Source organism: Tursiops truncatus, chromosome 5 (genome assembly GCF_011762595.2).
Source record: "Tursiops truncatus isolate mTurTru1 chromosome 5, mTurTru1.mat.Y, whole genome shotgun sequence".
Taxonomy (NCBI): domain Eukaryota; kingdom Metazoa; phylum Chordata; class Mammalia; order Artiodactyla; family Delphinidae; genus Tursiops; species Tursiops truncatus.
In genome coordinates, this window is record NC_047038.1 from 27,932,962 (window position 1) to 27,946,307 (window position 13,346).

Here is a 13,346-nt window from a genome sequence, read left to right on the forward strand (position 1 = left end):
ATTTAAAATCTAGATTGGGATATAAATACACAATAACAAAAGTATAGGGTTGGGGAAACAGTGTTTAGCTGAGAAGACTTAAGTAAATTAACGCAATCTTTGCTAAAGTTATTCAGTTTCTTTATTGATAAAACAAATGGCTCAACTAGAGTATATCTAAGGTCTATTCCATCTCAAAATTCTATGAAATATTTGATACTGAATATTAAAAAAAATTAAAGTTAAAGTTCCATATTCTGTAACTGATTCTTCCTTTTGGGATTACCTATTTCTTAAAATGAAAATAAAGACTTGGGCCTTATTCAGTGAAATAGCTGAATATTTAAAAAAAAAAAAAAGTCCACATTTAGCTATAATTTTGAGTACCTGCTATGTGCCACACTATGTACTGGGTGTTTTATATAAATTTTATTTACTCCTCCTAACATTCATGATTTAATTTGTTCAAATATTTATTGACTGTCTATTATGTGCCAAGCTTTTTTAGACCATCAGTATATAACAGTGAATTATCATTCTTCAAAGTAGGTTTATAATTCCCTTTTTATGATGAACTAACTGCAGTTTAGAGAGATTAAGAAACCTATCTAAAGTACTATAGCTGGGAAGATATACCAGGTAAAATTCAAACTCATGTCTGTGTTATGGCTTTTGTACTACCAACAGAACTAACAAATTGCTTATTTATTATGAACCAAAAGTTAATTAAATTTTGGCTTTAGGTTGCTCACAAGCGGGCAGTAATTCCTACAGAGTAAAATGGGCTGGATTACAAAAACCTTAAAATGAGAAACAACATTTATTTTCTAAATCTCAAGAAACACTAAGAACTAAGCAACTTTCAGACGTCCCTGGTGGCACAGTGGTTGAGAATCTGCCTGTCAATACAGGGGACACGGGTTTGATCCCTGGTCCGGGAAGATCCCACATGCTGCCGAGCAACTAAGCCGGTGAACCACAACTACTGAGCCTGCACTCTAGAGCCCGTGTGCCACAGCTACTGAAGCCCGCGCACCTAGAGCCCGCGCTCCGCAACAAGAGAAGCCATTGCAATAAGAAGCCCATGCACCGCAACGAAGAGTAGCCCCCACTCGCCGCAACTAGAGAAAAACCCATGCGCAGCAACAAAGACCAATGCAGCCAAAAATAAAAACAATTAAAAAAAAAGAATTCAGAAACTTTCTAAACAATTTACAACAAATGATAAAATATAAGAGTCTAAGAAATTTTTACACTGATTTTTCAAGGCCTTGCATTCATTTCAGTTTAAATAAAGTAAAACACAAAGTAGATTTCTATAAATTAACACATATTAAATAAAAATATTCAGGTAGGGCTTCCCTGGTGGTCCAGTGGTTGAGAATCTGCCTGCTAATGCAGGGGACACGGGTTCGAGCCCTGGTCTGGGATGATCCCACATGCCGCGGAGCAACTAGCCCCGTGAGCCACAATTACTGAGCCTGCGCATCTGGAGCCTGTGCTCTGCAACAAGAGAGGCCGCGATAGTGAGAGGTCGGCGCACCGCGATGAAGAGTGGCCCCCGCTTGCCGCAACTAGAGAAAGCCCTTGCACAGAAACGAAGAGCCAACACAGCCATAAATAAATATATAAAATTAAAAAAAAAAAAAGGCAAAATTCCTTTAAAAAAATATTCAGGAAAATTGTAAATATAAAATACCTTCTTCATCTTCCCATTCTAGATCTAAAGATGTGCTGTCATCATTTCCACTAGTTGATTTAGTTTTGGTCATTAAATCACAACTGCTTTCTGTATTTGGTGTCAAAACCGTGGCATCTGATGAGAGTCCTAGAATATACACCAAATACAATTAGATGTGGTGAGCTATACTCTTTTACTACAACCATTTATTTTGCAATAATCACCTCTCTTCAAATCATAACATCATAAAAAACAATTATTGAAATCATTACACTGGTAAGTTTCTGTTAGAAATAGTATAAAGGGCTTTTCCTGCTTTCTTTTTACTTTTTTTTGCCATATAGCACAGTACACATGCAAATTTAAATGAATTATAAATTTTTAAAATATGATGAACTCTAGGCAGTATTTTTAATAGTCAATTACAAAAGGGGGCAAAAAAATGAAAAACTAAAAATGATAAATGAAAAGCACCTATATTTTCAAAAGGAACCACTACTATTCTTCCCTATCTGGGGAGCACAGGAGTTTTGACTTTTGAAACTTGGAGAAAAGTTTAATCTTATAATTTGTAGTAAGTAAAATAAATACACTTTTGTGTACCTGCTTCCCTTTTCTGGGAGGAGGAGAGGTGAGAACAGAGTGGAAATGGAAAAAGGAATTCCTGATTCCCTATACATATCTACAGAAATAGCCTGAGGTTTTTCTTTGCTCCAACTCCTTTTATTTATTTTTAAAATTTATATTATTGAAGTATAGTTGATTTACAATGTTGTGTTAATTTCTGCTGTACAGCAAAGTGATTTAGTTAATACATATATATTCTTTTTCATATTCTTTTCCATTATGGTTTATTATGAGACATCGAATATAGTTCCCTGTGCTATACAGTAGGCCCTTGTTGTTTATCCATTCTGTATATAATAGTTTGCATCTGCTAACCCCCAATTCCCAATCAATCCCTTCCCCTTCCCCCCTCCACCGGCAACCATAAGTCTGTTCTCTGTATCTGTGAGTCTGTTCCTGTTTCTCCAACTCCTTTTTAAAAAGGAAAGATAAAATTGTATAATTAAGGACTAGTTAATTGACTTATTTGGGCAACACACATTGAAGGGCAGAAAGTTCTTCTAGAAAAACAGAGCCAGGATCTTCAATTATCTGTTTAACGTGGCATAAAGTAACCTTAAAATGAACGCAGATATTGTAAAAGACTTACTACTACTTCGAAATACTTCATACTGTGACTTTATATTTCTCAAACAAGATTCAAAGTCATCTTCTGGTTCTGAACTGTAATAAAAGTGAAATAATTTTTTTTATATATTCATAGTAGATACAACATAATTCATGCTTAAGTTAAATGATGGCATTTTGGTTTGAAAAGGTCTATTCCATACAAATTCATAATTGCTGTACAATTAGAATAACCTAGGCAAAACAGGTCTTACTTTTCCTAATGCTAGCAATAAACTGAAAAATAATAAGATTTTGGTTAGTCTTGAAGTCAAAATCCAAAGCTTAGCCATAAGTCTAACTTGTAATTTACAATAATGAAGCATGAACAATTTTCTTTGAGTGAGTAGGAAATACTCCTGGAAATGTGACATTGAAATGCATCTTCTAAAAAATGATCACATAGGGACTTCCCTGGCTGTTCAGTGATTAAGACTCCTTGCTCCCAATGCAGGGGGCACAGGTTTGATCCCTGATCGGGGAACTAAGGTCCCACATGCCCCATGGCACAGCCAAAAAAAAAAAAAAGATCACACATAAACTTTATTATAAGAAAAGAGAGGAGCTAAGGAAAACACAAACAACCAAGGCATAAACAATTTATCCAAAGGCATTCAGTGTGCTATTGCATCATATTCTGTATGAAAGATGTGACCACTCTTAAGAATGCAATAAAGTCAATTTAAAATAAATGATGATCATTTTCCAACATAAAGAAAGCAAATGTTCTCAGTATTCTTACAAGTGTCTTCAAGAAGCAATCACTTTTTATGCAACATATACACATGAATATGTATATAAGCATCCAGAGGTGTACTGTGTTCTCTTTGGAAATAATATTTTCTACCACAAAGGGAAGAAGTATATTTCACTATTTACCTTTGATATTCTCCATTGTTTGAAGGATGGTATTGCTGCAAAACTCTCTGTCTTTCTTGCTTTGGAAACATAATGCAACACAAAATCACTCTGTTGTAAAATTATGTTTTTTAACACTATTCATGCAATGCCAGAAAGTGTTATTTTCTAGTTTCGGGGAAAAAAAAAACTTTAAAAGTTATTCCATTGAAGTTTTTCTTTCCTTAAATTAATCACTGTTCACTTCTATATCCTCTTATTCATGGGTAGAATTTCTCTCAATTTTTCAGTGTATAATCCTTAAGTGGTCAGACTATTCATACTGTTATTAAAAAATAACTTAAAAAATATATATTGGTATATCTGACTTCCTTATTACACCTAAGAACTTCTAATAACTGGAAAGTAATAGTTAAAACAGTATATGAAGTTCTATTCTGGGTGAAATAAGTAGCAATTAAAAAATCTAAAAGACCTGGCTGGCTTGACTCAGAAATAATAAAAACAGAGGATTTAGAAAACCTGTCAGAGTTATGGCTCTGACAGTTATTACTGTATGTCCCTGGCATGTCCTTTATTTTCTGTTTCTTCATCTGTAAATTACAGATGGCTATAATACTGTCCTAGCAAATTCATAGGGCTACTGTTAAAATCAAATGAATTTGCATGTATCTGTGTATCTTTGTGTCAGCATATGTGTACAGACTGCTATGTGTTCCCATATCAATATTTATTCAAGGAAGAAAAAACTCAGGAACTCAGATTTTGCATATGGAATCATTTTAGTCTTTAAAAGGTAAGCAGCAGAGAATTTATTATAGCAAAAAGAGATGTCTAAATTATAACCAGAAAAATACTTTCCTTTCTTAGTAGAAGGTGAGTTAATTTTTAAACTTTCCCATTACTTAGAAGTTAGTAAAAAATAAAAATAAAAAAGATACTCCCTCACATAATCTAATTAATCTGTTGAAACACCAAAAAAAAAAAAGAGAGAGAGATGAAGAGCATGGGTCCCATAGAAATCACACAGAAAATGATACATGATTTTTTAGTTCATCTAAGTTACAATAATTATGTGACATAATCCTTGTACTACACTTCAGTTAACACTGCAGTAGAGTTCACATAGGCAAAAGATGGAGGAAGATACTAAATACTAAATAGGAAAGTGGCTAAGCAGTGCTTGAATTCTGGCTCTGCCGTTTATTAGCTGTAGGATCTTAAGTTACTTAACATCTCTGTCCCTTGGTTTCATCACTTATAAAATGGGGATTAAAAACACTACCTTTCTCCTAGGATTGTTGTGACGATTAAACAAGGTAAAACATGTAAACTAATCAGAACAGTTACTGACACTTAGCCAGGGCTCCATAAATGTCTATTATTAATAGCTGTCTGGCATTATAACAATGCCATGTTTGAATACAGCATGGTAAGATATGATAAATTTGTTGTTTTTTCTGATACTACAGCAAAGATTTCCCAAGACCCAAACTCCCAATCTCCCAAAGACACAAATATAAAGATGAGAAATACAGAGTATTCCTATGGGGCAAAATCGCTCAGCTTACCCAATTTTAGGAAGTATAAGAAAGTCTAGCAGTTCAAGAAATTGTTAAAAAAAAAAAACTCACAAAATAAACTAAAAAATGCTGCAGAAATGATATTTAAAGGTTAGTTTTGCAATGTTTCATCTAAGAGTATATTTATTTTTCCAAAAGAATGCTGAATTTTGGAAAAGTATAAAGTTCATTTTTGCGATAAACAAGAATTAGCTTCTGGTAATTTAAAGCTAAACAGCACTCAGTAGCAAGCATATAATTTGATGTTATTTCTAGCTGTTAAAGACCAACTAATTTCCCTTTAAAATTCCTAAGAGTATAGGAATAAATACATTTGTTGTTGAACAAGAAGCCCTTGATTCTAGGGGGAAAAAGTCCCAACTAAGATTTGTCAAAGAAAATCAGGAGAAAAGCAGCCCTAATATATGTCGGGGTCTTTTCCCCTCACCTCCAAGAGCTTTTGCTGCTTTGCTGCCCTGGCTGCTTCACGCTGTGCAGCGTATAAAGCTTCTTCTTCTAGTCTTAACTTCTCTTCTTGTAAGGCTAACTGTACATGAACAAAACAATAAGGATTAACAAAAATCAGAACCTGTCTAACTGCTCTAAAAATAAAATGCTTCTATTTATAAAATAAAAAATAAATTATTAAAAAAATAACTGAGCTCTACAAAGCATAATAGAATTAAATTTCTGCGATTTCTCATTTCTCTTTTTACAAAATAATTCAAATGATGTCAAACATGTTACAGAATTCTTTAGAAGTTGAATTATAAAGTAGAGCATCTAGTTTGCATAAATACAAAACTGTTTCTTTCCTTAGAATATGCAGTGATCTTCATTCTGAACAATCGTTCCAATGCCGATCACCCTGATTAGTTTCATGGTTTGGGCCCTCCTTAGTCCAAGGTCTTTAAAACTAAGGTCAATCACATCACTGTCTACCAAAGCGAAGTAAGCTTTCACAAAGTTCATGGTGCATTGATACACATGTCCTGTATTTTATTACCATCAAGTTATTAAAAAATTACTTCCAAATTTAAGTTCCTGCCATTCATAATAGCATACGAACTGCTTTAATGATAATCTACTGCAAGTCAAATCAAATTTAAAAATCAAACACAATATTTTTCTTTAGCCTAATATTAGCATCTATTGTGTAGCTTAAGTTAATGCTGTTGAAATCACTAATTGGTACTAAACAGACTATTTTTAAATGTATAATGGAATATGACGTATTCCATTTAGTTTAGTGAATGCAAAACTATAATTACAGGCCACCTCTGTAAATATATTAAAGTAAATATAACATTTATGATTGTTAGAAGTACTTGGTTCACTTACTAAGAATAAATAAATCCAAGACAAAAAGATTTTAAAAAATAAACCACTTATTGTGAAACAGAGTAATTTTTAAAGTTAGTTTTAAACACAAAGGTGCATGTGTCTTGCCAGAGTCCCTACTTGTGAATTCAGAAATTATTTTCAGAAGAATGTATTCTCTTCACTTATTGGCAGCATATGATTTCTGATAAATTGTGCCAAACTAAACCAAATTATTATAGGCTGGAATAATTTTTTAACTTTTAACTCATTTTCACCTCTATGTATCTAAATTTAGGTTCACATGTAATATATTATTTAATGACATCTTTCCCATATAAACAGAGACTTTATGATAATATATACTTAAGCAACATAAGACTATTTACCTCTTTTTGGATTTTCATATCAAGATCTTTCTGTTTTTCAACAATAGAATCATAATGCTTCTCTCTTAGGTCAACAATTTCTTCCTCAGTAAGAGGCCTACAGAGAAAAATAAGGCAGAAAAAGAAAGAAAAGGAAAAAAAAAGTGCTGATGAGTCCAAGTTAAATAAAACACTCATAAAATCAGTGAAATTATGAAATTTTACTGTCAAAAATGTATTAAAGCAATTTGATGCTATGATTTCAATTGTTAGAGTAAAAAATCATACATTCTAATACTTGTTATAATTTGGTATATAAGATGATATACTATCAGAGTACCGTTTTTTAGCCCTAAAATCAACTTTAAAGAAATGTGGACTCCCTTTACTTTGGCTCTTCAGCCATCTGACTATATCCCAAAATGTTCATCATAAAATATAAACTTCAGTATACTATACTCTGATCTCAGCCCTCATATCATTTTGGAACTCCTAACTCTCATACCCACTGCCCTATTTATCCTGCTCAATCCCTCTAACCACCCCAGGCCCTTGATCCTCCCTTTTCTCTCAGTTTATCGATCCTGATCATCTTCTGGCTTTACTTCACTTACAACCAGTGTGGACTCTGTGGCAAATCTGAAGTACTTTCTTACCCACATACTCGCCTTCCTGCACACCTGTCATTATGCCTTATTCACCCAGATTACTCATTCTCTGACCTTGGATCATTTCCATGATTAGCTCTTTCTGCTGAGAGCTGTGAGAGAAAATCCTACATCTGTTTGGCCCTCTGCCCCTAGCAATAACCCTTTACTTATACATGGCCAACTCCCTCTCACATCCTATGCTAACTACTTCAAAATCTTCACAAACACACTCCTTAAGTTCTTCATTCAAAGTCTTTTCTCTTAGAAGTCAATTTCACCCCACTCTGAGACATGACGAGCATGTCTCCAACCATCAAATCCCTCAACTTCTTGCCAGTCCTCCTCTCACCTAAGTCTATCCTCCCTACTCTTCCCTCCTTCCTCTAAAGAGGTGGTATTCCTTAATTTGTTCAAGGTCACCTGTCACACTTATACTTGATTCATTCATCACTGATGCTACCCCACACCACCTTCACTCCAGAGAATTCTGTGGGACATTGCTCCATCAATTAGTACCTCTTTTCTTCAGTCTACTCTTTTTGTCTGTTTTCACCTCTCTTCCTTGTGAAGATTGGAAGAAAGGAAGGAAAGAAAGGAAGAAGTAAAAACTTTCATTTGACCTATATCTATCTCTAACTACTGCTCGCTCTCTCCTTCTCATTTCAGCCAAAATGTCTGAAATTAAAAGTTTATTGATAGCACATCTAGCACTTACTATGTGTCAGGTTCTTTTCTATGTGCTTTACATATATTGACTAATTTTAATTCTCAAAACAACCCTGTAAGGTAGATACAGAGATCATACATATGAGGGAAATGAGATGAAGACAGATTATGTCCAAGTAAGTCATATAGTATGTGGCAAAGCTAGAATCTGAACCCAAGTAGTCTAGTTCCTTGCTCCTAACAACTGTGTTTCTCTTCCCTTCTATGTCCTTACTTCCCATTCTCTCATCAACTCATGACAGTCTGCATCTGCTTTCATCGCTCTACTAACTCTAACAAAGGTAATTAATGGCCTCTATGTTGCCAAATATGAGACAGTTTAAGTCCTTATAATATTTCTTCAGTTTCATGTGGCAGTGCTGACCATTCCCTCCATTCCATCTGTCAGTCTGTCTCTACCTCCTCCCTTGGCTTTCTATGCTCTCCTGGTTCTTTTTGCCCACTGCTTCTTGGCTATCTTCTGAATCCTCTTCTAGTGTCTGCCTATTCAGTCTTCAGACCAACTGCTCTCTCTCCATGCTCCAATCACCCCACTTCCTCCCCCTTCCCCAACTTCAGGTCTTGATAATTATCATGGTTATAACCAGCCATGTATAAGGTAATGTCTCCTACTTTTGTTCCTTTAGCCCTAACTTCTGCCTAGGGCTTTTTGTTTGTTTGTTTTTTGAGGTATTACTTATATAAAGTAAAAAACATGATTAGTAAAACAAGTTTTAGAATGTCATAAGGAAGCAAAAGGGCGATAAAGTTTTACAAATTCAAAGAAATGTACTTATCAATATTAATATATTAAATAGTTTTTTAAAACTAAAATATATATAACAACTTACGTTCAGTAGGAAAGCACTTAGGCACTTATGTAGATTAAATTCTTTAATGTTCAAAACAACCTTTTGAGATATTGCCTCAATCTTATAGAAAGAGAAAACCAAGGTCCTGAAATGTAAACTGTTCAATGCCTCAAAGCAAGCAAATGACAGAGCCTCGATTTTTAGAGAGCTTCTTATAGTTCACATAGAAGTCGTTTGTTTTATTAAAAAAAAAAAAAAAAAAAGCCTTACCTATGATTGCTTCCTGGGCTTTCCCCCTGTGCAAGAATTAATTAAACAATTATACAAATTTCACTAGCTGAATTCTATTTAAGGCAAGCCAATAAAATTTTTATTTAATCAAAATATTTTCTGCTTATCTATTTTACCTTGGTAATAAATTTCATTATTAAAAGTGTTTTAAACAAAAAGCTTTAACATTTTACTATTTCTCAAAGGCAAAATTTAGTTTATTATCTATCTTAATTATATAGCAACCAATTGTTGGACATTTCTTAATTTTTTATAACAAATATTTACTCTACACCAAATGACCTTCTGGGTTCAAGATGGTACTAGACAACATATTCTCTATGTTCTCATCATTTACAATTGATCTTCATTATTCGCAGATTCCAGATTTGAAAATTCACCAATGAGTTAAAATTTATTTGCAACATCAAAACCAATGCTCCCCTCACTCTTATGGTCATTCATGGGCATACACAGAGCAGCAAAAAATCTGGTTGCCTGACATACACATTCCCAGTTGAAGTAGAAGATGATGCTCTGCCTTCCTGTTTCAGCACTCTTACTGTGCCCTCTTTGCAGCCTATGCAGTGTCACTTTTTGCATTTTTGTTCCTGATTTTGCTGTTTAAAATGACGCCCATGTGTAGTGCTGAAGTGCTGTCTATTGTTCCTAATCATAAGAAGGTGTGACATGCCTACATGTGCCTACACATACATGTGTTAGATAAGCTTCATTCAGGCATGAATTATTAGCGCTGTTGTTAGTGAGTTCAAAGTTAATGAATCAGTAATATACACTAAAATAAGGTGTCAAACAGAAACATAAAACAAGGTTATATATTGATCAGTTGATGAAAATGTTGTGATCAGAAGCCTGTAGGAAGCTAATTCTGTATTTCCCCTAGGAGTAATGTTCCAGTATCCACTAATTCAGTATTCACGGCAACTTCATAGAATGTAACTACCACAGATAACGAGACTGCTTTTGTTCTTTCCTGGGATTCTGAAATTACCTACAGTTTTTTCCTCCAAAGCAAACTGTAACTACTTTCAAGACTGATTTGGATTTATGCATTTCTTACACATTTGTGCTATTCACATCTCACAATTAAAATATATGACTAAGTAACAGCAGAAATAAAATTTCAAATGGTCCAAATTAACTTAGGAAAAAGCACTACAAAGCAGGATGTGACATTCAACTAAACCAAACACTAACTATGACATGAGAGAGGAAAAGACTGGTTAGCAAAACAAACAAACAAACAAACTCAAACCAAACAAAACGCATCTTAGGAAAACACTTGGAATCACACATTCTTTTAAAGAGCTGTATGATGGGGGGATGAACTATATTGAAGGTTAACAGAAATCTTACATTTAGTACTTGTCAGAAACTTTAAAAATATGTTAAGTGTTTGTTTAAAAAAATACACAAAATTAATGTTACTTCTGAAAAGGGAAAGAAACGAGATTCTATGAAACACTAAAATATTTGGGAGAAATTTTACTGGGAAACAAAAGGCTAAGACAGGTCCTCAAATATATTCTACCAGATAATAATAAATATGTATTACTATTTTAAAAACAGATTTATACTCAAATTAATTTGGGAAATGCTAAATTGGACAAGTTTAAATAATTTTCTTTAACAGTTCTTTAACAATTTTTCTAATAGTTCTTCCCAGAACCTTTAATATGCCAATTTACACTCTGAGACTAGTATTCTATACACACTCTGGGAAATGCTGGGCTAAAGAATAATTTAAATTTGGTTTAATACATTTTTCTCTTTCCTTAGAAAACAAAAATGATGAAGAAAAAAAAAACTTGCAATGCTCTTCTAGTCAAATATACTTTAGAGATGTGGAAAGTAGGCCCAAGGCAGGTTAAATAATTTACACCAACTCATATAATTAGTTTAGCAAAGTTGGAAAGTAACACACAAACTAAAACTCTTCTAACTATACCAGTGCATAAGAAATGTATACCATATTTCACTAATTTTAAAATGTATTTTTTTTTTTCATTTTAACATTTCTGTACTTGGGATGCATCTTAAAATTGATTTTTAGATGAGGTGAAATACAAAAATCAACAAAAAGAATAACTTATAAAAAAGATAATGGCTAAAGTCAGAAAGTGATTGCAGAACAAACATGTATAAATTCTACCCTCAGAAATCTATAAAAACTATGGTCAAACAATGGGTCTACTCTGGATTGCTGAGGAATTTTACCTTAGGTAAGATGGCAAGATGTTAGAAATATCTTTTTTTAAAGTTTCTCAAGTTCTACAGAATACTTTAAAAACCTGTTTTATGTATATGTATACATATACACACACACATATAATATATAACTGATGTATGAAACTATAATATATATGTAGTATATATATTATTACATATGTTAAATAATAGAAAATTCTGAATAATTTGCTAATATAAATTAGTAAAAGAAGGAAACGATAAGGGACTAAAAAGTAAAAATAACAACTAAGAAGTAAAAATTCTAAAATAAAAGAATATAATAAAAATTAAAAAAATAATTGTCAGAACTTATGAGATGACTAATAAGAACAAATATGAATTTTATACTGCTGTGAAAATACTTACTTCATCACTTTCTACTAGATTCTCAAACTGAAACAACAAGAAAGTGAGTGTTAGGATGAATATTTGTCTAAGGTACATATCTCACAAAAAATTATATGGTGGAGTTGCTCAAAATCAACTTGCTGTTTTGATTCTGCCACACCTCTACTAGGGCAGACCAATGATCTGTCTCTAGAATCGCTGGCTACTATAAGCCACTATAATTGATAGAAGTGTACCCTCTCGCTCAGTTGTATAGGGCAGAAAAAAGACAAAAACAAACAAAAAATCCCACCACTTCTTAAGTAGAAATAACAATTCTACTAGAAGAATGGGATCTTAATCTTTTGCAAACTTGTTCTCCCCTATTCATGCTTCCCCCACCACTCCAATTCTCTTCCTATTCACTAGCTATCTAATATTAAATTATAAAGAGTCCATACTAAATTTAGGTACAGAGCCTTCCCCTTACTTAAAAAAAAGTGTCTCTCCTGCCCTTTCGAAGGTAGTTTTATTCAATCAGATTTACGACTCTACTTACCTCTATAGTTAAGTGCTCACCTCTTGAGCATGTTCTAAAATACTTGGATCTGGGAAGAAAAACAGGAAAACAACTTTAAAAATTACAATCAATCCTAAAACTGAGTTAATATAGTGGCATAAAAACATTTCCTCAAAAGCAACTTTAAATTCTCCAATGTATAGTATCTTATATTTACAAAAAGGAACCACTAAACTTACATAAGAATATAAACACTCCAGATTTTTAAACTTAGTTGTAGGTTTAAAAGTGTTTAGTCAACCAATATTTTTCTATTGGTCCTAATATTTACTATACCTGTAATAATAAGTTAATTTACTATATTTACTACATAGAACAGAATACAATTAAATTTAAAATTTTATCTCATTATTTTTACTGTATCAAGAAAAATATCTTGTTAAAGTACTGCTGTGTTAAATAATGTATAAGAACATGTTCCCAATTTTGTTAAACATTTGCAAAACAACAAAAATCTAAAAAAGATATAGGCCAATATGCTAAGAATAGTTATCTCTAGATGGTGGGATATGTGTTTATATAAAGCTTAGGTGCTTTTTATTCTCATCCCATGCCTGCACAAATAAAAGAAAGAAAATGAAAAACAATATACATCACATATACATCTACCAAATAATCCATTACATTAATTTTTCCAACTAGGGTAAAATATTGACTTTAATTTTAATTTCTCCTCACAATGTATATACATATATCAAATCACCACAATGTATACTTTAAATGTCTTACAATTTTGTCAGTTATACCTCAA

At 32.8% G+C, this 13,346-nt stretch overlaps 1 protein-coding gene across 8 annotated transcripts in view; it reads right to left on the reverse strand.

Annotated features, from left to right (window-relative positions):
* The window catches only part of AP1AR (adaptor related protein complex 1 associated regulatory protein), a 31,590-nt gene that overhangs the window by 8,647 nt on the left and 9,597 nt on the right, over positions 1–13,346 (reverse strand). For 4 of the 8 annotated variants that reach the window (XM_019927809.3, XM_073804970.1, XM_019927811.3 and 1 more), the window contains exons 2-9: positions 12,575–12,623; positions 12,055–12,081; positions 9,439–9,464; positions 7,023–7,119; positions 5,762–5,860; positions 3,773–3,831; positions 2,877–2,950; positions 1,679–1,807 (exon numbers count right to left, since the gene is read on the reverse strand). In XM_019927809.3, the coding sequence (XP_019783368.1) occupies positions 1,679–1,807; positions 2,877–2,950; positions 3,773–3,831; positions 5,762–5,860; positions 7,023–7,119; positions 9,439–9,464; positions 12,055–12,081; positions 12,575–12,623 (560 nt within the window). The remainder of the gene's footprint in view (positions 1–1,678; positions 1,808–2,876; positions 2,951–3,772; positions 3,832–5,761; positions 5,861–7,022; positions 7,120–9,438; positions 9,465–12,054; positions 12,082–12,574; positions 12,624–13,346) is intronic. The other 4 variants (XM_019927810.3, XM_033856771.2, XM_019927812.3 and 1 more) reach the window with 3 other exon arrangements.